This window comes from Cinclus cinclus, chromosome 22, assembly GCF_963662255.1.
Source record: "Cinclus cinclus chromosome 22, bCinCin1.1, whole genome shotgun sequence".
NCBI lineage: Eukaryota > Metazoa > Chordata > Aves > Passeriformes > Cinclidae > Cinclus > Cinclus cinclus.
The window spans coordinates 6,058,691-6,079,645 of record NC_085067.1 but is presented as its reverse complement, the minus strand read 5'-3'; the positions used below and the strand labels follow the sequence as shown (position 1 = coordinate 6,079,645).

Here is a 20,955-nt window from a genome sequence, read left to right as displayed (position 1 = left end):
CCATCCACCATCCTCATACCCATTCTTCACTCCCCATCCTCCACCTCCATCACTATTCTCCATTCTCCTCCTCATTCCCATCTTCCATCTTCATCCCTCTTTTCCATTCTCATCCTCCTCCTCACTCTCCACCACCATCCTCCATGCCATGCCCGGGTCTCTCCCTCCCTCCCCAGCCCTGTGAATCACACTCAGGATGTGCAGGACCTGGGCACCTTCAGTACCAGCTCAGAGACTGCCAGGACAGACAGAAGGATGGACACACTGCACTGTGCCCCTGTCACATAGCCAGGACAGGCCCTGCCAGCTCAGGGTGCAAGGCCTGGCCTCGCCATCCTGCCAGGGCTGCTGGTTTCCAGCCAAGCAGTGAACAGAGCTCCCTCCCTATGAGCTGGGGTGGGGTGGCTCCAGGACGTGACCATCCCCATGTCCTAGCCCTGGGGCTGTCCCACCTGGGCTTTGTCCAGCTCATGCATTCAGAACTCCAGCCCGAAAGGAAAGAAGCAAAATGATGGGGAAGAGAATGCTATTTCACCAAACTGCTTTGGCCCTTTTATTTCCAAGCCCAAAACAAGCCCTTTCCCAGTCGGCTCCGCTGAAATCCCCCCTTGGGCCCCGCTCAGCCCCCGGGCCATGCCCGCAGCCCCCGGCGCTGAGCAGCCGTGCCGCAGGGCCCTGCCTCCGTACTGCGGATGGAGCCGCTTCCCGGGGGGAGCGCGATGGCAGCGGGCGGGCGGCAGTGCCTGGATGCTCTCCCGGGTGCCTGGATGCTCTCCCGGTATCTCTCCCTCTCTGGGGAAAGGCGGCAGCGGTCCCCGGGCATCCTGCCCCCTCCCTGTGCCTCGGCGCTAATTAAAGCCGCCTCCGGCCGGTGCTCCATTAATTCTCAGCCACATCCAGCTGCACCAGCCGAGGCGGCCGTGAGCACCCGCGTGCCGGGATGCGGGCACGGGATGTGGGCAGCGAGCCCAGGACGGCGGCTGCCTGGACCACTCGTGCACTGAGCGTGCCAGAGCTCGGCCCCAACACAACAGGGACAGCCCACATGAGGTGAGGATGCTCCAGTCACTCCAGAGAGGCTCAGAGAGATGGTCCCCATGGTTCTCCTGCCTGTTGGGAATCTCATCGGGACACACCACCACCAGCTGAAACAATAACCCTGTCCCCAAGCATGCACAGCCCCATCCCAGGCTGCTCCCTGTCTGTGCTGTGGTGACAGCTGGGAGATATTTTTTTTCAGGACACAAAATACGGCAGAACACCATGGCCAGGCAGTCAGCCTCCCCTGAACACCCAGCTGGAGTTACAAGGAGGAAAAGTCCAGGGTTGCTGCCATTAATTGGGCTGACCTTCTCCGGAGCTGCCTTCTAGTGCCAAAAACCGTGAGTCAGACCTTCAAGAATGAGTAAAAAAGGCAAATCTAGCTTTAAAAGTGCAGCCATTCTGGGGCTCGTTAGCACTGCCCTCCAGCCCCAAGCCACAGGGATGATGCCTGTGAGAAGGGGCAGTGGGAATGGATTGGTGACAGCCAACCCAGTGCTTCCATCCTTATTTTCCCAAGCCCAGGCATCCTTTCCTATAGCTGCCCGACCAAAATTTGACACCTCACAGCCTTTAAAGCAATTAGTAAAGAATATATGGATGCTGGCTGGGAGGTCAGGAGCTGCAGCTGCATGTGCATACCTACGTCTGTGCAGATATATATATATATATGTATATATAAAAATACATATATATTTTTTAAAATAGATGAGGAGGCTGGTGGAGATGCTAAACAGTTGCTAAGCAACTGGGCTCCTTCCTGACTTGGGGATGTAGGGATGGGGGAGCCAGGGCTGGGGACTGCTCCCCCGCTGGACGAGCATCACACAGGGGTGTGGGCACAGAGATCCCCTGGAGATGATCCAGGGAAAAGGGAACAAAAGAGGGTGAGGAGCCAGGATTTACTCCTGTCCCCAAAATGCTGTGGCTGAAGCTCCTCCAGTCTGAACCCCTTGAGCTGTTGGCTATTGAGAAGCTCCATTCTGAGCTCTGGCTGGAGAAGAGCTGGTGGAAAAAGTGTCACACAATGATAGGGAGCAGACCCAGGACCCACGCAGTGATCGCATTCCTGAATCAGGGATGAGGGAAAGGAGCAGCACATCCACGTGGCAACAGCAATCCCGCCGTGCTGAGTGGAGAGGCAGCAGATCCAGTGATGGGTTTTCTTATGGGATCCCCAGCCCTGCACCCCTTTGGCCACACTTTCCTCATCCCCTTGGGAATGCCCTGCCAGACCTTCCACAAAACAGGAGTGCTTAAATAAGGAATGGCCATGGAGAGGGGGAACAATCACCCCAGATTTTGCACCTCTGGGGCTATTTACTTTGCTGGGCAAGGAGTCATGAGGAGGCACAGTCAACCCGAGGCCCATGACCCCTCTGAAGAAGGGGAGTAACAACACTACTACAAATAAAAGCAATTACTGAGCACATGGAGGAGCAGGGGGATGACTGTCACAATGAGGTCACCTTCCCCAGTGGGGACACAATCCTGGCGAACAACCCTCAGGGCTGAGCACTGCAGGTAGAGGGAGGGTCACGGCCAGTGCAGGGGGAGCATCCAGCTGGGAATCCCCCCATCATCCCCCCCCTCCCGTGGCTGGCTGGGTGGTTGTGTAACGGGAGGAGCTATTCCGGGGTTTGAGCACATTATATAAGCCACGGGCCACCTGGCCGGGGAAAATGGGAACTGGGAGACAGGAAGGAGGAGGAGGAGGAGAAAGGGCTCTGGGAATTGGGGACCCCCACATCCAGCAGACCCTCAGCATAAGCACTAACCCAAGGGTGACCTGCACACTTCAGGCATCCCCTGCCCAGGGGTGAGCACCCTCTGCTCCCCCTTCCAGCAGTCTCCAGAACCCACCGCCACACATCCATCCACAACTGGATCTGGCCCCTGGGGCACGAGACCATTTGTCCAGGGGAAAAGCAGCATTTTCTTGGCACCAGAAACAAAGCCAACCAAGATTCCTGCACCCCTCTGCCTGGCAAAACCCTTGCTTGCTATTCCAAACAGTGACCAAGGACCAAAGATTCCCTTAAAATCTGCACAATTTCTGGGTCTGAAAGCCCCCAACATTCCCTGCATGTGTTGTCAGGATGAGTCCTGGGGCAGGGGGAGGCAGGTGGCATGCTAGGGGGATTTAGGGGAAAGCAGGTGAGATACAGAGGGTGGCACTGTGTGTGGCCATACTGAGAGTGGGACGGAGCGATGACAATATGTGTTTGGACACAAACACTGTCCCCAAAATCCTCCCCCAGTTGGGGTGTCCCTGTGCTCCTGTCAGAGAAGAATCCATATGCCAGGGCAAGGAGACCAGTGAGCATCTGCACCCTCGGAGAAGGTCTTTGACATTTGTCATCAACCTGAGACACCCCCAAATGCTGCCAGCCCCCAAGTGGCCCCCCCCCCTACAGCAGTGGGATCACAAACCAAGACACATCCAGTCTGAAATCTTGATCTGGAGGGAATGAATGAACCTGTGTCCTCTGAAAGCTACCTGGTCCCCCTGAGCCATGGCCCAACCCCTCACCACCAGCCCCCAGCAGGGCACAGCCCGGGCATCCCTGGGGACAAACCTCCTGATCTGGGAATGAGAAGCACAAAACACTCCCAAAAGACAAGCAGTTGAGTTGCTGCTGTGGCTTCCCGCTGCCAAGCCTTGCCCCTTCTCCTTCCCTCGTACAACACCCGCAGGGTTTGAAATCTCATCAGCCAAACCCTCCCCAGCACAGCCTGCAGGTCCATGCAGCAGAAAGAGGGGCTTTGGAGATCTTGTCTCAGCCTCGTCTCCCACCTGCACCACACAAGGCACCAGCATCTGCTGAGGGACCATTACTGTCCTGTCCTTCCCAGCCAAAAGCCTACTGCAGGGGGTCACCCACTGTTCCAATCCCAGACTGTATCCCCACAGCATGAAAAAGAGGGATGTGGGTGCACCCCCACCCAGGCACTCATCCAGCACCAGCGAGCCCCCGGCACATCTGCGTCTCTGGAGGAACCCCCTGTGCCCCAAAAAGCATCTCATCTCCTGACTCCTCACCCCATCCCACACCCCCAGGAGCATCAAACCTCACGGGGGGGACACCCCCGGCACATCCCTCCCGCTGGGGTCCCCAGCTGTCCCAGCACCCACAGTACAATGCACGCCTTATCCATCTCTTCCATCCATGGAATACCCCAATTCCCAGCCCCCTGAGGAGCACCGCACCCCCAAATCCCCCTCACTGGGAGTCGTCACCCCCTGCCCGCACCATCACCGGATGGGTGAGGGGGGATCCGTCCTCCCCCACCCCCTGCACCTCCCAGCGTCCCCCCAGGGCCCAAGGGGTGCGGTCCCACCGCCCCCCGCATTCGCTCCTCTCCCTTCCCGGCCCCCCCACCCGGTACCGGCCCGACAGCCCCGGGCCCGGCCGCGCCTCACCTCGCCCCGCCGTCCCGCTGGGCCCGGCCCCGCTGGGTCGCTGTCGGCCGCGGTGGGTGCCGGTGGGTGCCGGTGGGTGCCGGTGGGTGCCGGTGGGTGCCGGGGGTCCCGCCGGCCGCGGCCCCTCCCGCACGGCCCCGGCGCGGCCCCTGCTGAAGTGCTGGACAGCTCCGGCACACGGAGCCGCCCGACACAGAGCGCCGCCGCCGCGGGGGAGCGCGCCGCCGCCGCCCACAGCGCCGCCTGCCGCCCGGAGGGCGCACTGCACCGCCCTGCTCCGCGCTGTGCCGCGCCGCGCTGCTCCCAGCCCCCCGTCCTTGTACAGACTCCCCTTCATCCTTACACACAGCCCCCCGTCCTTGTACAGACTCCCCTTCATCCTTACACACAGCCCCCCGTCCTTGTACAGACTCCCCTTCATCCTTACACACAGCCCCCCGTCCTTGTACAGACTCCCCTTCATCCTTACACACAGCCCCCCGTCCTTGTACAGACTCCCCTTCATCCTTACACACAGCCCCCCGTCCTTGTACAGACTCCCCTTCATCCTTACACACAGCCCCCCGTCCTTGTACAGACTCCCCTTCATCCTTACACACAGCCCCCCGTCCTTGTACAGACATCCCTTCATCCTTACATGAATCACCAAATCCTTATACAGGATACTTATCCTTATAATCTCTGTCCTTATACAGAGTCCCCTGCACTGCCCAGAGCCCCCGGTCCTTCCACAGAGCCCCTCATCCTTCCACAGCCCCTCTCCATCCTATACAGAGTTCCCCTGCAATTCCTGCCACAGAGCCCTCCATCTTTCGCAGAGACCCCCTTCATCTTTCCATCTTTCCACGTCATTCCATGGAGCCCCCCATCCCTCACCCCACAGCCCCCAACACACCCCATTATTGTACAACCCTCTGCCTCAATCCCCCAAGATCTCATGGCTCTCCCCAGTGCCCCTCCACCTCCCCTTCAAGGCTGCCCTGGGCTGCTCATGCCTGGGGGATGCAATTGCCAGAAATGCCCCTACCCTCTTACCCTTCCCATTCTGTGTTCATCTCATTCCATAACTTACCCTGAACCCCAACCCACCCCACATCCCACACTCTATACCATATCCCAACCCATTCTATATCTTATCCTAAAGCCCATCCCATACCCTACCCTGTATCCCATCCCAGGTTGCACCCTGTATTTCATCCCCCCTTTACTTCCTCACTATGATGTCTTCAGAGGTCCCCCCAGTACCAGCCCAGTGCCTCCCAGCCCTGCCCAGTTCCCAGCACTTGTGGGAGCACCTGGAACACCCCCACCCTGACAGGACGGCTGGGGGGGGTTATAGTGATGAGGGAGGTGTTGTGTCCCCAACGGGGACATTCCCCAGTGCTGCACCTCAGGTAATGAATCGATGTTAATGAGCCCATAATTAATTTCCATTTCCTTCAGTGATGCTGAGCACTCACCCTCCTCAGCAGACAGGGAATGGTGAAACCAGAGAAGAGGGAAAGCTCCCAAACCTCCCCTAAACCACCTCAAAACTTCCCCATGTGGTCATGGCCAGGGTTTGTCTTCCCAAAACGCTCTGAATTCACCCCAGTTCCAGGACACCAAACACCTGGTCCTAGCCCTGGCTCAGTTTCTCCTGCACTGCCTGGGCTCTGCATGTGGGAGACCACATCTCCCCCCCTGAATTTGGCTGCAGGTTCCCAAGCAGAGCCCAACAAAAGCACCTGGCTGTCACTCCATGGGGGATTTGACCTCAGAGCAGGATTTGGGGAGGGAGTTGCTGCAGAGACAGGGATGGGAAGCCAGAGATGGGATCTAAGGGGATCTTTCCTGGGGGAAGCCAAGGCTGGAGAGGCCTGTCCTGGTGGGGATGTCTCCACAACTGGTGGCAGCTGGGTGATGCTGTTTCCTGAGGGAGGACAGACCCAGGAACTAAAATGCTGCCAGCAGCACCAGCCAGAAATCACTTCATCCCTCACCTTCCTCCCTGACTCTGTGCACAGGGTTAAGGTGGCAGCAAGCCATGGGGGCAGATCCAGCTGGGGGTTCACAGTGCCCAGATGCAAACAGGGTTGGAAGGCATGAGGATCCTCGTTCCACAAGGATTAAACAACAGTCTGGGGTGGTTTGCTACATCTGCTGAGCAAAACCTGCATCCTGCATCCATTATCCATGTAAGGATAATGTACATAAACAAGTGGCCATGTGTTGGATCTCTGTCTCTGTTGAGCTCCAGCCAAGCAATGGGGCTGGATTTGGGAGGTGCAGACCTTGGAGTACTGCTGCCTCCTACCTTTGTCCTTACCATGTCCCCCCCAGGGCTGACAGCAGATGTCACCTCCTAGGGGGAACCTCCTGCATGGTCAGGGCTATTCCTGGCTTAATGCTGGAGGGGGAAATAAGCCCATGAGAGGAAAATCCAGCATTGCCAGGGTGAGCCCATGCCCTTTGCAGCACCATTATCTTCCCAACACCCCGCAGCTTCCGCAGCACTGAATAATGCATCAGGTCCTGGGAAACAAAGAAGATGAGGGATGAAAAAGCAGCACAGAGAGACCCTGGCATGGCGAGGAGCCCCGTGGGGCTTCCTGGTTTTGGCCAGGAGCCAGGCCTTTGTAGCTGGACCACACCAGGGTTTGACCAGTAGCCCGGGAGAACAGCAGTGGGAGATGGAGGATAGCCCAGCCCAGGGTGCAGGACCCCAGCCAGAGAGCTGGCACGGGCAGCAAACACGGCCAGAACCACACCTGGAACGGGATGGAGAAAGGCAACAGCCATCCAGATCGGAAAAATTCAAGAAAAGCAAGAAGAAAAAGCTGCCAGGCAGGCAGGATGAAGCCATGAGAGAAGCGAGAAGGGGTGATCTGGTGGAGAACAAAAGGGGAGAGATGGCAGGAGCAGAAGGGTCGGTAATTGCAGGCAAACAGGCAGAGCCATCCACGGCTGGGGGGAGAGGAGAAAAATCATCACTTGAAAGAAACTGAGGATTTAGGGAAGAGGAGAAAGAAAAGGCGATAAATAATTAAAGGAGATCAAACGAGGCAGGCAGCAGAACAGGCCTAATTGCAAGGATTTGTGCTGAGGTTCGACATCTCCAGCAGCCTCCTCCTGCCGCAGAAGAAAGGGCGGCCGGGAGTGGCGGTGCCGTGCGGGAATGTGCTGCTGGCACGGCACAGGCAGGAGCCCCTGATCAAAGCCTGGCGCTGGCTTTCATGGTGTTCAACAACCTCGACAAGACAGGGGAGAAGAAAATACCAGAAAATGAGGAGGAAAAGCAAAGGCATGAAGGGGAAGGGGCTGGGAGCACCACGACCCCATGAGAGCCCAGGATATGATGGGGACAGGGCATCAGAACAGCCCCACACGTGCCCAGGGTGACCTTGGGCTATTCGATTGTGGCCCAGCAGCTGGAGGCTCCCATCGATTTGGGCTTGACCATGTGGCAACGTGGCCCAGCTCAGTGCTGGGGTGGGTTTGCTGGGTTTCCTGCTCCCTCAGGGTTCCCTAACCCTCCCAGCCCTTGGCAGAGGCTTTTTGTCCCTGTGGATTTCTTGGGTGACTCTTTGAAGCCCTGGGAAATGCTCTGTGCCTGTGCTGTGCTGCAGCAAGGGGATGCCCACCTCCCTCAGCTCATCCAGGAGCTTCTGCTTCCCTTGGCACCTCCTTACCCAGAGGTAACAAGTGCAGGAGGAAAGAACAATTCAGTGCTGCCCTTCAAGCCTGGAAGTACCTCTGAGCTGTCATTCATCCATCCTTTGCTTTTACAAATCCAAAGGGCAAACCCTCCCAGAGCATCACCCAGCATGGGAGAAGCAGAGACTTGCCACTGTCCCAGAGTCCCCAGCTGCATCCTCCCCCATATCCAGTACCCACAGCCTCATCTGTGACCCCATCCAATCTGTCCCAGTGTCCCCACAGAGTCCCTGCAGGCAGCAGGTGCCAGGGATGGGCGGTGTGGTGGCAGAGCTCAGCTTGAGTGTGCTAACCTCTCCTAACAGGCAATCAAATCCCTGCCCCGGCAGGACTCCCTGCATATTAATTGCACTGAGTTATCCAGCCATCTGTTCCTGCAGCCAGGAAAAGAGCAGTCCCTTTGGTCTCCTTTATTAACAGGTTTCCCTGTAAATGCAAACAAACCCTCCTGCCTCGGCACAGCTCTCCAGCTCTGCTTTGAGGCACCCAGGAGGGAAGTGGGAGCTCTCGGGCATTTCAGTAAATCAAGAGCAGGGAATGCAAAGGTGGTGATTTCACACTGCCTGTGGCCAGGCAGGAGAGCCAGGGGAGGGGTATGGGCCTGTGCAAAGCCAAATCCGCAGCTCAGATGGCTTGTGATGCATAAAACCCTTTACCCTTGCCCTGTGAGGAAAGGGGGAAGCTGAACTGGCTGTGGGGAAGATCTGCCTGCACCCCCAGCTACACCCAGCCAACCTCGGGGTGTATTTCCACCTCTCCTTTCCCCATTCCTGGGCAGAGGATGTGCTGCCAGCCCCAGCAATGTGAGGCTGAGCACAGGGTACCCAAGGGTTTGTGGTGCACAAGCTGGGATGCCCAGGGGAGGGAAAAGGGCAGCAACAGCTCTGTTTTGGCAGCTTTTGTGGGGGGAAAATCACTGGAGATTGTGAATTTTGGAGGGGGGCTCCTGAGAGAGGGCAAGTTGCCCAGCACCCTTCTGAAGTACCTCCAGCTCCTCCAGTTTTGCTCTTTTGCTGGAGCTGGGAAGGCAGCCAGCTTTGGCAAGGCAGAAGCTGCACTAAACTGTTGTTGTTTCTTCTTCTCCTAAATATCACCAAAATGCCATGGATTGTCCTCAGGCTCAGCCACGCCTGGTGCAGCTGTAACCAGCCTTCCCACAAGGAAAGTGGCTGCCAGCTCTCAGCACTCAGAGGCCCCCAGGATGAGCTGGGGCTCAGGGTGGGAGGTCTGTATCCCCACACTAAAGCACCAGTCCTTGCACAGAGCCAGGAAGGGAAAACAGCTTTCCCAGGGATAACAAAGACAAGTCTGCCAGGCTGCTCCTGTGGTCATCCCACCTGAAGCCCCCCAGGACAGCGATGATCAGGATGAGGCCCGAGTTACACCATTCAGGATTTGCTTTTCTCCTTGTTCTATCCTCTCCTGCATTTAACATGCTGCTGCAGCAGCGCAGGAGCAGCAGGTGGGCTCGAGTGACCTGACATATGGCCATCTGGAGAATCTTTATTTATTACTCTCCACACATATCTCTTCTGTAGCTTGACATCTGTGCTCTGGTGTGGGGCTGGGCTGCCCGAGGAGGTGGCAGCTCCATGTGCAGAAATGATGCTGTAAGGGAAGAGGTGCTTAGAGATGAGTGAGACAAAAGTCTGCTCAGTAAAAAGGATCAAACCCAAGAGATCTGCACAGGGCAGGTTTTTCACCTCTTCCAGACCTGCTCACTCCCCTCCACAGGAGGTTAACACAAAGGCTGCCAGTACCGGGTGAGTGCTGTGACTCAGCAGGGCAGACCCACTGCAGAACTTCCAGGAGAGAGGATGAAGGTCTTGTGTTTCAGAGCCACATCACCAGGAAACAACTTCCAGAACAGAGCGCTGGCTTATCTGGGTACACTCAGCTGAGTACTGCTCCTCCTGAGGAGGAATATGCACCAGATCCCTCCCTCCTCCAGGGAATCTGCTCAGAGGGAAGGGGTGGGATGTCCCACACCTTTACAAACTATCTTGAGTCTTCAGAGGGATTGTTACCCTCCACAGCACTGCTCAGCCGCCGGGACAGCACATGTGACCAAGCAGGGGAACACTGACACAAGTCCATTTCTCCAGGGTCCTTCTGGCCTCTGACTTAGTTGCAGAAAGCCACAAGAAGGGTGTCTCATCTCCTTTCCCAAAAGGGAGCAGATTTCCAACACAGGGAATAGCTGCAACTCCAAAAACACAGCATGGGATTGGGTAGAAGAAGAAACAACCTCAAAATCCAGACAGTGTGGGGACTTTGTTAACATCCAGGAGATAGATTTGAAGGAGACAGTAGAGAACCTACAAGTCAGCAGGTGCTGAGACATAATCCTCTTCCACCTCAGCTCCACTTGTCCCTGAGTCCCTACTGGGACAAGCAAAGCTTTCTGCTTGTCCCTGCAATTCACCCAGACTTTGCTGGGTTTGGACTGCTGACACAAGAAAAGATTGAATAACCTAAGCCACATGATGAACCTCAAGTTCTAAAAAGTCTCCAATGCCCAGAAATCTGCTCTATCTGCTGTATTAAAAATAGCAGGACTGAAACAAATGTGTGTTCCTGTACTGCTGGCTGCAAGGCAAGGCTTTCCCTGCAGCCTCGTGGAGCAGTGCCCCTGGACCACCTGGGCACCCAGACTGGGCACACACCTCTGCAGGTGCACACACACCATTGTTAATGGTGCTGCCTATTGCAGGTTTGAAATTGTTGACAGGCTTGCACCCAGTCAGAGCAGTCTGCCATATGCTTTCCCATTTATTGTTTGGAACAGTCTCTGCCACATTTACCAGGCCTGGCCTGTCACTCCTCCTCAGTGTCCTCCAGTTCTGACATCCTCCCCTGCCCCCTCCAACACGATCTTTAATTCTATTAATACCACCTAATAATTATTTTGTTCCAAGCCTGCTGAGTAATGACTGCCAACACTTCTATTTCATTACTATTCCTGTAAGGAAACCAAGCTTTTAACACAGTGAATTTCTGCAGAGGAGTGACGAGGACTGTGCTTGCCATCCCTCCTTGCCCACATCTTCCATAGGGCAGGAAAAGAACCAGGCACTTTATTCTCCATGCATCTACAACACTCACAACTGTGTGATCCGCTTCAGAATGAATTAATTAAAATAAAAAAAAAAATAAAATCCAGTTAAGGGAGCTCAGAAAAAAAATACCCAAGGAAGATAAAAAGCAGTGACCAAAGAGCATCTACAACTTTTAGGTATCCTTCTTGGAAGCAGCTATCCCATGTTCTCTGGCTCAAACCAACATTCACCTCAGTTCCTCCAGAGGTGCTGGGCTTTGGCTTTTCCTTCACTCATCACAATAAAGTCTGTTCAACTTCAAATTCAGCCTACACGGATGAGAGCAATTCAAAGCAACAGCGTAAGCAGCGCAGAGCACAGAGGAAGAGTGAATTAATAGCTTCCTTCATTAAAGCTTACCTTCAAAGAAGTCAGCAACAGAACTCGTCATCACCATCTTCTTGTAGACATTTATTTTTATATTCACAAGAGGAGGAATGTAAGAGAAATTTATGGAGATGCTAAATCAAGGCTTTTGTTCTTAACTAGAAAGAAGTTGCTCTCAGCAGTTTAATTACTGTCTTAGTGCAGGACTGACGTTTCAAACGTTGTGCTCTTTCACTAGCTCCTTTAAAATCAAATTATGTAAGATTAAGGTAACACAAGGTAACATAGGTAATGCCACCTCCTGAAAAAGCACCTTTTGGATAATTTCACTCAGTGATTCCTTGTGCAGCCCTTACACCCATCTTGATCTGGTCACACCTGGTTCCCAGTGGCTATGCTGAACGAGGAGCCCAAACCCAGGCAGCAGTAAAGTTGGGAGTAATCAGTTCACCCCCTTTCCAAGGATATTTCATCCCTGCTGAAACCAATCTCCTCTCAGAGACTACAGGTTCCGCCTTGCAAAGGACAAGCACATCAGGACAACTCCACGTGGTACACTGAAAAAATGAGGCTGTTTTATTGATGATTAGACTTTGCACTGGCAGTAAGCATCAAGCTAATACAGACAGACTTCAATCAAAGCATGAGCTTTGAATCAGAAGTCGTAAAGTGACATGATGCCTTAATAAATTAAGGAAGTTAATTCCTCCCCATTGTCAAGTCTTCACTTGAAGTTCTTTGCAAATTCCTCTCCTTTCTTAATAGAAGCCTTCAGCTCAGACATGGCCGCAGCAACCATCTTCTCTTCAAAGGGGGAGAGCTTGCCAAGGCCCAGGTTCTTCTCCATTCCTTTTTTCTGATTGAAAGAGGATTTAAGGATTAACCATTCATTGAATGACCTAAAGAATAGCTTAGCAGCTCTAAGTATTATCCAGCTGAGACAAAGACCCAGCCTGGCACCTGTGTCATCTCTAGTCTGCCAACCCTGTGCTTCCTGAAAAGCCTCAGAAGCCTCTCACTATCTGTGGCAACTTCTACAGCCCTCACAAACTTCTCATTCACTGCTCACATGTGTGAAATCAGAAGCCAACCCAGTAGCTCCTTCAAGAGACTGACACCAACTGATCCTTCCTAACTCCACACTCACCATCTGGCAAGAGGATCTCCTCTGGTGTATGTCCTTTGCTTGCCACCTCAAACTGCCTCAGAGTGGGACTCTCAGGTTTCCAAGATATCTACATTCCCTCTTAATATGTCTCTGCTTCCAACCCCTCACCAGCCTGCCCCTAAGGCAGCAAACACCACCCTTTGCATCCCAACAGCCACACAGGGCTGCAGCATCATTGTTTTCCACCACTCCCCTAGGAGTTCCTTTCCCCCAAAAGGAACACTTCTTTCAGAGGTCAGCAGAGGTCCTGAAAGCAAGCTATTAATCCTAATCCATGCTGTAGCTCTCCATGTGCCTCAGTTTCTGAGGATTTTCTTGTAGCAGATCAAGCTGAGGAGACAGGATTGCTGACTCAGGTTAATCATATGAAAGCCCAGAGTAAACAGGCCTGACTTGAGGCAAGTGTGACCTCTTAAGCCAAGTCTGAACCTCTGGCTACTCAGTGAGTGCAATCTAAGAGCAAATAAAAGCAGCAGCATCCTTGCCAAGCTGAGCTTTGTGCCTAAGTACCCTACTGAATACTGCAGACTCTTAAAGACACACTCAGCTGTTAACTCCAGCAACAGCAGGCATTCAGCTGAACTGAAACCACTGAGTAAAACCCACATGACACAACCTGTAGCTGCTGTTTATAAGGCTCATGATGTGAAGTACATACCCCCAGTTGCAGAGGTGTAGAGAAGTATGGCACCTCTGTCACGTCCGATCGAACAAAGGCACATTCAACAACCCCCTGCTTTCCACTCATGGCATCCAGCAGGGAGAACACAAATCGAGCACCAGCATAGGCCATGGACAAGGTGGCAGATCCTGGAAGAGTTAAACCACTTTCAGAACAGAACATGTTGAAATTCAATACCTCCTTTAGCATCAAAGGTTTCCATACCGTTGTGTTTAAAAAAAAACAAGAATAATGCAGTGTCATTGACTTCAAGATCATGGCCAGTTAGATAAAGCAGCAGTTTTTGGCCAGCTACATGTATCTAATTGAACCAGATTTATAAAAGAAACAGCTTAATTTGACAAAGAAGATGCTTTTAAAGCCATAGGTGATGTGGGATCAGTTCATATTTAGTCTTACATACTGAGCTGTTTCCAGTAGCACAGCCCAGGCAACATAGCAGAGCAGTAAGATTGACAACCATAACCTGTAAATAAGATTAAACTGCAGAGGACTGCAGCCCTACAGGCAGTCAACAAGAATTACTTGGAAGCTTTACTCAAGAACCCACCTGCTCCTGCTTTAGCTTGGACAACTTCAGTCCCAGCTTCTTGAATTCTTGCTGTAAGCTTCTCCAGCTGATCCTGAGGAAACTCCACTTTCGGTGTGCACTGGATGGGGAAAAAAAAAAAAAATGTTACTATTGAATACCAGAAACTCTCCAGATTCAGCATAAAGCACACAATACTTTTGGTACCACTTTCTGCAGTTGTTACCAACAGTTCTCAACTGGGCAAAATGGGTTCCCCCAGCTCACAACTGGTGTGACACTGACCAACCGCAAAAGCCACCAGGGCTGGGGTTACTGCATGGCCTGGACAAGGAAGCCAGCCATGCCCAACTTCCTCAGGGACAAATCACAGCTTCACAGCCAAACCAGGGCTTGCCATGGTTCCTCACTACTGTGCAGTCCTGTGCACTACAGACACCTTCCAAGCATTAGGAATTTCAGAAAGTCATCTTGTAAATATTTGGGTCACCGTGGCATTATGGAAGTCAAGCCTTATGAAAGATGCAGTTTCCCAGCAGTATTTAGGAATTCACTGAACCTTCAGATACAGCTATACAAGTAGGTTAAGCACAGTTGTGTCTGTCCCAATGGACTGCTTAACTAAAGGACCTCTCAGCAGTCAGCTGCTCCAAAGCTCTTGCGCACAAGAAAATCCCTCTGTAAAGGATACTTTATTCCCCACTTAAAGCACAGATTTTCTCCCTTTATTACAGACTGCTCCTTGGCCACATCCCAGCATCTCCCCATGAGACTGCACCTGCTTTAGAATTGCATTTCAGCCTGGCTGAAGGGCCAGACTACCAGTTATGGCTGGAACAGCCTCCCTGCACAGCCTGAGCTGTGCCTTTCCATGCTGGAGGTTCAAGTGGGGTTTCCAGTCCATCATGGCAAAATCAACTCAATTTTTCTCCTGAAGCCAGGTATTGCTGTATGAGATACCTGTCACAAACAGTGCCAGGACACCTGAACACCCATACTACCCCTCAGTTCTTATCCCAAACTCCTTTAGAGGAAAGCTGGAACTGTTTATACTGGACAGAGGGGTTCAGACTTACATTGTTGCCTTCCACCTTATCCTGCAACCCATCCCAGAGGAAAGCAGCCATGAAGACAGGGAAGACTCTCCATCCTCTATCCTAGAACATTACCTGCCATCACAAAGGTACTTTCTATCAACCCTAACATGCTGACAAGTGTGCTGCCACATACAGCTGTCACCCTGACTCACCTGAGAGATCAGAGGGATGATGGTCTTCCCAGCATGGCCACCAATAACCGGAACAGTTACTCGAGCTGGATCCAAGCCCTAAAGGAAACATGAAACTTTTCAGCTTCTGAAGCACATGGGCAAGAAAAACAACAGAAAACACCACACTTCACTCTCTGCCCTGGATATCAGGATACACAGGGCAGGAGTTCCAGAGGCAGCTGCACTCTAGGGACAAAGCCAGATCTACAGAGCGGAACTCTGGGTTATTCTGATCACTTCATACAGTTACAGGATATAATTACTGCAGGGTTGGATAAAGAGCAGCACAACATAAACACCACCAGGGCTATGAAGAGCAGCAACGTGTTACAGCTCCTGATACTTCGCAGAGTATCCTGTGACACACACCACAGAGCTTGACTTGCAAACACACACCTCACTTGCAAACACCCACAACTCAACCCTCTCCTCTGGTTGCATGGCAGTGCTGGGAATGCCAAGGGAATTAAGGCCAACACACAGCTCACTTGTAGGGCACAGCTATGAAAGGAAAGGTCAAAGTCTCTTGAACCACATTTTGCAAGGAACCTTATCTTCAGGCTCCTCTAAATAAGGGAGACAGGGAATCACTGCCTTTGCTTCTAGCTACACAGAAATCTGAGCTCCCTTGGCTCTCTGCAGTGATTTTGGAAGTATTTCTTTATAGATCTGATGATCAAAGCAAGCAGTATCCCTCCCCCTGCACATTAACCATGACCTGCCTTTAGTTCAGCCACAAAAGTATTCGCTCTGACGATGTCCAGTGTCGTAACACCAAAGATTTTGTTTGGATTATACACACCATGCTTCTTGAAGACTTCTGAAGCTATTGGGATGGTTGAATTTACCTACAAGCAAGAAGAGGCAAGCACTGATTAAAAGCAGTTTAATAACAAAGCCAAAGCATGAACTTAACAAGCCAATTAACAACCCAAACTATACTTCCAATTTGCTATCAACTGCAGCCAATTACTTTAATGTCTCAATTGAAGAGCAATTTACAGTCAGGCTAGAATAAAAATAATTAATTTTAAATAACCATTAAGACAATAAATTTGTTCATTCCCATTACAAAGGCTCCTCCCTTAGTGAGCTAAGGCTTTTATCCCAGCTAATACACCAGCCTGCATTATAACCAGTCACAGAGACTTGGAAATATTAAGCACTTTTACATCCAAGTTTTCCCTGAATTAAATATAGCTAAGAAAAATGGGTCAGTAGAACTAGGCTTTTTTGCTTTTCTGTAAATACACTATGGACCTTAAAGATGCTGGTCAAAATTAACAGGAATTTGGATTACTCTGTATTGTCAGTTTTGATTTTGGTTTTTCTTTTCCTCTACATTTCAAGGTCTCCAGAAAAAACACTTACTGGGTTAGAAATAATACAGATCATGGCTTCTGGACAGTGCTTTGCACAGGCAGATGTCAAAGAGGCAACAATGCTGGCATTGGTGTTGAACAGGTCATCACGGGTCATACCTAAAACACAGGCAAGGCAGGATTTTAAGTTACCCACAGTTACCATCATGGGCAGGAAATCAAATCAAAATCCAATATTCTGCTCTGAACAGACACACTTCAGCTTCTGGTTCCACAGATGAAGAATAAATTCTCCAGTTGCAGTAATGAACTGTCTCCAAAGGAAACTCCTCTCACTAATGATGAGATTAGCCCTTTCCAGGAGCAACCAGCCCAAGTGCTCATTGTCAGCACCCACTTCAGTGAGGCTACCTGAAGTACTCTGTGACCACACAACTCACACCATCAGTGCTCAGAGCAGTGCAACTGCTTCCAAGATGAATTCTCCTCCCTCTTTTAAGTCACTTCCACAACTCCAGTTTAAATGCCAACAGCTGCATGCAAAACATTGCTGGTTGTCTAAGTGCCACCCGCCATTTCTATTGCAGCAACTGCTTTAACCATGAAAGATGAAAATGTAGGAAGAGCTAGGCATTCAAGTCGAGAATTTTATTTTATGTTCCTAATAGGATATTGGGAAATAGAGTGGAAATGGAGCAGGTCAGAACATTCTAGGAAGGCTTAGCAGCATTTACTCGGAGATGCCTCAAGAAGTTGCTGTATAATTGATGCAAAAGAAAATGGATTATTTCTGTTCTGCTGAGAAATGAAACAAAGAAACAGTTTTTATTCCTTGAGCATTGCTCTGGGACAAGAAACGCTAAGGCAGATTTAAGTAGGATCACTTGCATGAAAAGTCTTTGCAGCTCAGCCCCAAGTAGGAACTCTAGAAATCAATTTAGCCCATTTCACAAGGGACAGTGTAAGAGAGGCTGAATGAGCTGCCTGATACCACAAGGAGCTCTGGGGCAGGGGCATTAACAGACCACTCAGAACTCAACAGACACAGCTGTTTGAGCAGCAGAGCTGCAGAGATCCACTTCAAAGCAGCCCTGGAGCTTTCCAACAAAGAGAACCTACCTGGTTTTCTTGGGACTCCCGCTGGAATAACAACAACATCACAGCCCTTCAGACATTCTGGCAACTGCTCAGGTCCCATGAAGCCTAGAATGGAAGGCGTTCAGGCATTATTTTTTTTTACAGTTATTAAATAGCTGACACTTTGAAGTATAAAATCATGCCCAGAGACATCCAAGCCCTTTTCTTAAAAAAATGTAACCTTCAATTTAGACTTAACATTGAAAAGCAAAAAAACACAACTATGGATGGATCCCATTTGATGTTTTATCCTTGTTTCAAAACTTACAGAATGAGAGTGGTGAGAATCTCACATTCACCTGTTTTACAAATTCCCAGTTCCTCCTGCTATGTGTATTTACTCTCCAAAAGCCTTGGCACTAGAGCCCCTTGAGAACTGCAGACTGGCACATTCATGTAAAATGTCACCTTTTGGTGATCTTCAGATAAGAGAAAGATGAGCAGACTAAGTTTTTATTTCGTCAGAATCTAAGAGAAAAGAAGCACATGGAATTCATGTGGATATCCAGGGAGTGTTAAATCTGTTTCTAGTCAAACTTCAAAATTCAACACTCTGGGATAATTTCACTGAATGTTTCCTGGCAGATGTTACAAATTCCCCTTCAACAGTGCAACCACAGCCCATTTTCTCCATACATGTCAATCTAATCAGCTAAACCTTAATTAATCATTCACTGCTTGAGGTAAAAGCTACTTAAATTGATACTGGGCTTCAGGATCAGCGGGTGAAGATCTTCCCTCACAAGCAATGGGCATTCAGGGTCAGAACCACCCCTCTGGGTTCCACCCTTTGGAACTCAGGGCACTCCCAGGGTACCTTTGACACTGGCTCTGGTCTCGATGTGGCTGAGGTCAGCTGCCACGCCTGGAGTGTGAGCGATGTCGTAGAGGCTCAGCTTGCTCACCAGAGGGCTGTTCTTCAGCAGCAGGGACAGGGGCTGCCCAATGCCCCCAGAGGCCCCCAGCACTGCCACCTTGGCATTGTTCTGTGCAAAAAAGACAACAAACACGTTGTAGAGCTGTTCTGGCAGTTACCCCCTTCCCCCCCAAGCAGTGACCTTGGGGATTTCGCCACTCTTTCTTTACTTTCAGTTCTGTTTCTCAATTCTTTACCAAGCACTATGCAAACGTGACTGTCTAAGCCTACAGAAAATGACCCTCACAGCAGCCTCCCAGAGATCCTTCAGGTTTATTGGTAGGACAAGTTGGAGAAAAGAGTTACCTGTGATCTGAAGCTCAAAACGGAAGCAAGGCTAGGGCAAAGGAATCCAAAGGATCACCCTTCTCTCAGTGGAAATGCCTGCCTGAGATTAACACCACCCTGTGGGCCCAGGCCTGATTTATGGCAGATCTGGTTTGTAGTTTCTCTAGTTTATGCTGCCAGTACAAAAAACCCCATGCCTTTAATTTTGGCAAATCAAAATTTAATGGACTTCATTTAATGGACTAAAAAACATTTAATGGACTGCGAAGAAAATGTTTACTCCTGATAAAAATCCAAAATAGCACCTACAAATGCCTAAAGATTGAGGACTGGGAACATTAAGTGACTACGATTTCCAGCTTTGATCACATGGTTGAGAACCAACTCTGCTTGGTTGCCCTGTGAACCAATTTTATCCTCACTCAGGTACTGACTGGCAGGGTGTAATTTCTCTCACAAACGCCTGTTTGCACAGTGGTGCTCCACAAGAGAAAAGCTCCTTCCAGGGGCCAGAACAACCTCAAAGTGCAACACTGCCAAAGTGATGGAAAACTACTGTGGAGATGTAACAAGGAATTACTGCTGAGAAAGCCATTATTTATCACAATCGCACCAGATAAAAGCTGTTAATAGCTCCACTTCCCTTCATGAACAACTTAATTACTGTGCTATGATGGGAAATAATCTACCCAAGAAATGGACCAGACTAACCTCAGCCCAGTTTTCTTGCTACTGTAACCAATACAATTTTGCATAAACTCTTTGAGAGGAAGCAAAGTCTGGCATGAGCCCCATTTGTGACTGAGCTGACTGCGTGGGGTCAAAACCTCGCTCTTAATAAATACAGCTCCCATTAAAAGACTTAGACAAGGTTCTCCTGTTACAGCACATCTTTATAGCCGCAATAATCACTCTTTTACATCCCACCGGGACTATTAATACTAGATAAAAGTCGGTCTCTATCCGAGCAGCAGTGGTTCAAAGCCAGCACAGTGGATTTCGGCACATGAAGGATTATTGCTAAACCCCAATCACCAGCTTTAGTTCCTAGCACCTTCGGAACACAGGGGCATTTTTGCACTCGAGGGAGGAAGCAGCAAACCCATCATCCTATGCACACCATCAGAGAGAGGGAGTTCATTCAGGATTATCACACTCGCAGCCTAGCTGGAGCAGGGTGGGAGCAGCTGGGTCGAGACCTGCAGGGTCACGGTGGTGTCACCGGGCCCAGCCCGGCACACCGAGACCCCCCGGGCCCTCTTCCCTCCTGAAGGCACACGCTCCCAGCCCCTCTCCGAGGAGTTCCAGGCTACACCCGAGCCCTGCAGCCCCTCACTGCGGAGGGCCCGGGCTCCACAGTGCCCTCATTGAGGCCGCGGGCTCCTGCCCGGCCCCGCAGCCCCACTCCGAGAAGGGGTCTGGGCTCCACTCGAGCCCCACAGTCCCTTGCCGAGGAGACTCAGGGTTCCACAGCCGAGGAGGACCCGGCCTCGCAGTCCCTCATCCAGGGCCTGCGTTCCAGCCGAGCACCGCAGCCGAAACTATGTCCAATCCCGGGCCTGCAGGCCCAGAATGAAGAACAACCAGTCCTGCATCCCCGCCCTGCACCTCTTCACCGGGCAGCGCCTGTGCTCCACAGCCCCCTCACCGAGCAGCACCGGGGCTCCTCCCCGGCTTCCCCGCCGAGCCCCGCAGCAGCCCCAGAACCGAGGAGGAAGCGCGGGGCTTCACGCCGAGCCGCAGCGGGCGGTGCGCCCGTGCGGGCGGTGTACCTGTGCGGAGGTGGCGATGCCGCGGCGCAGGGCGGTGGCTGTGGCGGTGCTGAGGCGGGACAGCATGGCGGGCACGGCGGAGCGCGAGCGGCGGCTGCGGCGGCACCGGTGACTCCAACGACCTCCACGGCCTGCGCGGCGCCTGCGCGGCCCCGCCCGCCGCTCTCGCGAGACTGCCGTCCTCGGCGGGAAGGGAGGGGGGGGGAAGTCTCGCGAGATCCCGCCTGAGGTAACCTTGGAGACCGGCGGGCGTCGCTGCCCGCGGTCGGGCGGGGAGGGGAGTGC

The 20,955-nt window shown here is 51.9% G+C and overlaps 1 protein-coding gene across 2 annotated transcripts; it reads right to left on the bottom strand.

Annotated features, from left to right (window-relative positions):
- Positions 1-12,136: 12,136 nt before the first annotated feature.
- MDH2 (malate dehydrogenase 2) lies at positions 12,137-20,805 on the bottom strand. 2 transcript variants are annotated; one of them, XM_062506948.1, is made up of 9 exons: positions 20,671-20,805; positions 18,512-18,680; positions 17,677-17,760; positions 16,607-16,716; positions 15,958-16,083; positions 15,215-15,292; positions 13,987-14,086; positions 13,413-13,564; positions 12,137-12,442 (listed from the first exon to the last, which is right to left on the bottom strand). In XM_062506948.1, the coding sequence occupies exons 1-9, from the start codon at positions 20,734-20,736 to the stop codon at positions 12,311-12,313; spliced, it is 1,017 nt and encodes a 338-aa protein (XP_062362932.1). In that variant the 5' UTR covers positions 20,737-20,805; the 3' UTR covers positions 12,137-12,310. The 2 variants fall into 2 exon arrangements, with proteins under 2 accessions (XP_062362932.1, XP_062362933.1); XM_062506949.1 differs by lacking the exon at positions 15,958-16,083 and having other exon boundaries at positions 20,671-20,763.
- Between the last annotated feature and the right edge of the window lie 150 nt (positions 20,806-20,955).

Bases quoted from the DNA above. Each gene is read 5' to 3' on its own strand.
- MDH2 (XM_062506948.1), bottom strand. From the start codon at position 20,736: ATGCTGTCCCGCCTCAGCACCGCCACAGCCACCGCCCTGCGCCGCGGC. The intron at 16,717-17,676 runs GTAGGTTCTCTT...CCTGTGTTTTAG, and splicing joins GGGAGTCCCAAGAAAACCAG to GTATGACCCGTGATGACCTG. The intron at 13,565-13,986 runs GTGGGTTCTTGA...TAACTCTTCCAG, and splicing joins CCAAGCTAAAGCAGGAGCAG to GATCTGCCACCTTGTCCATG.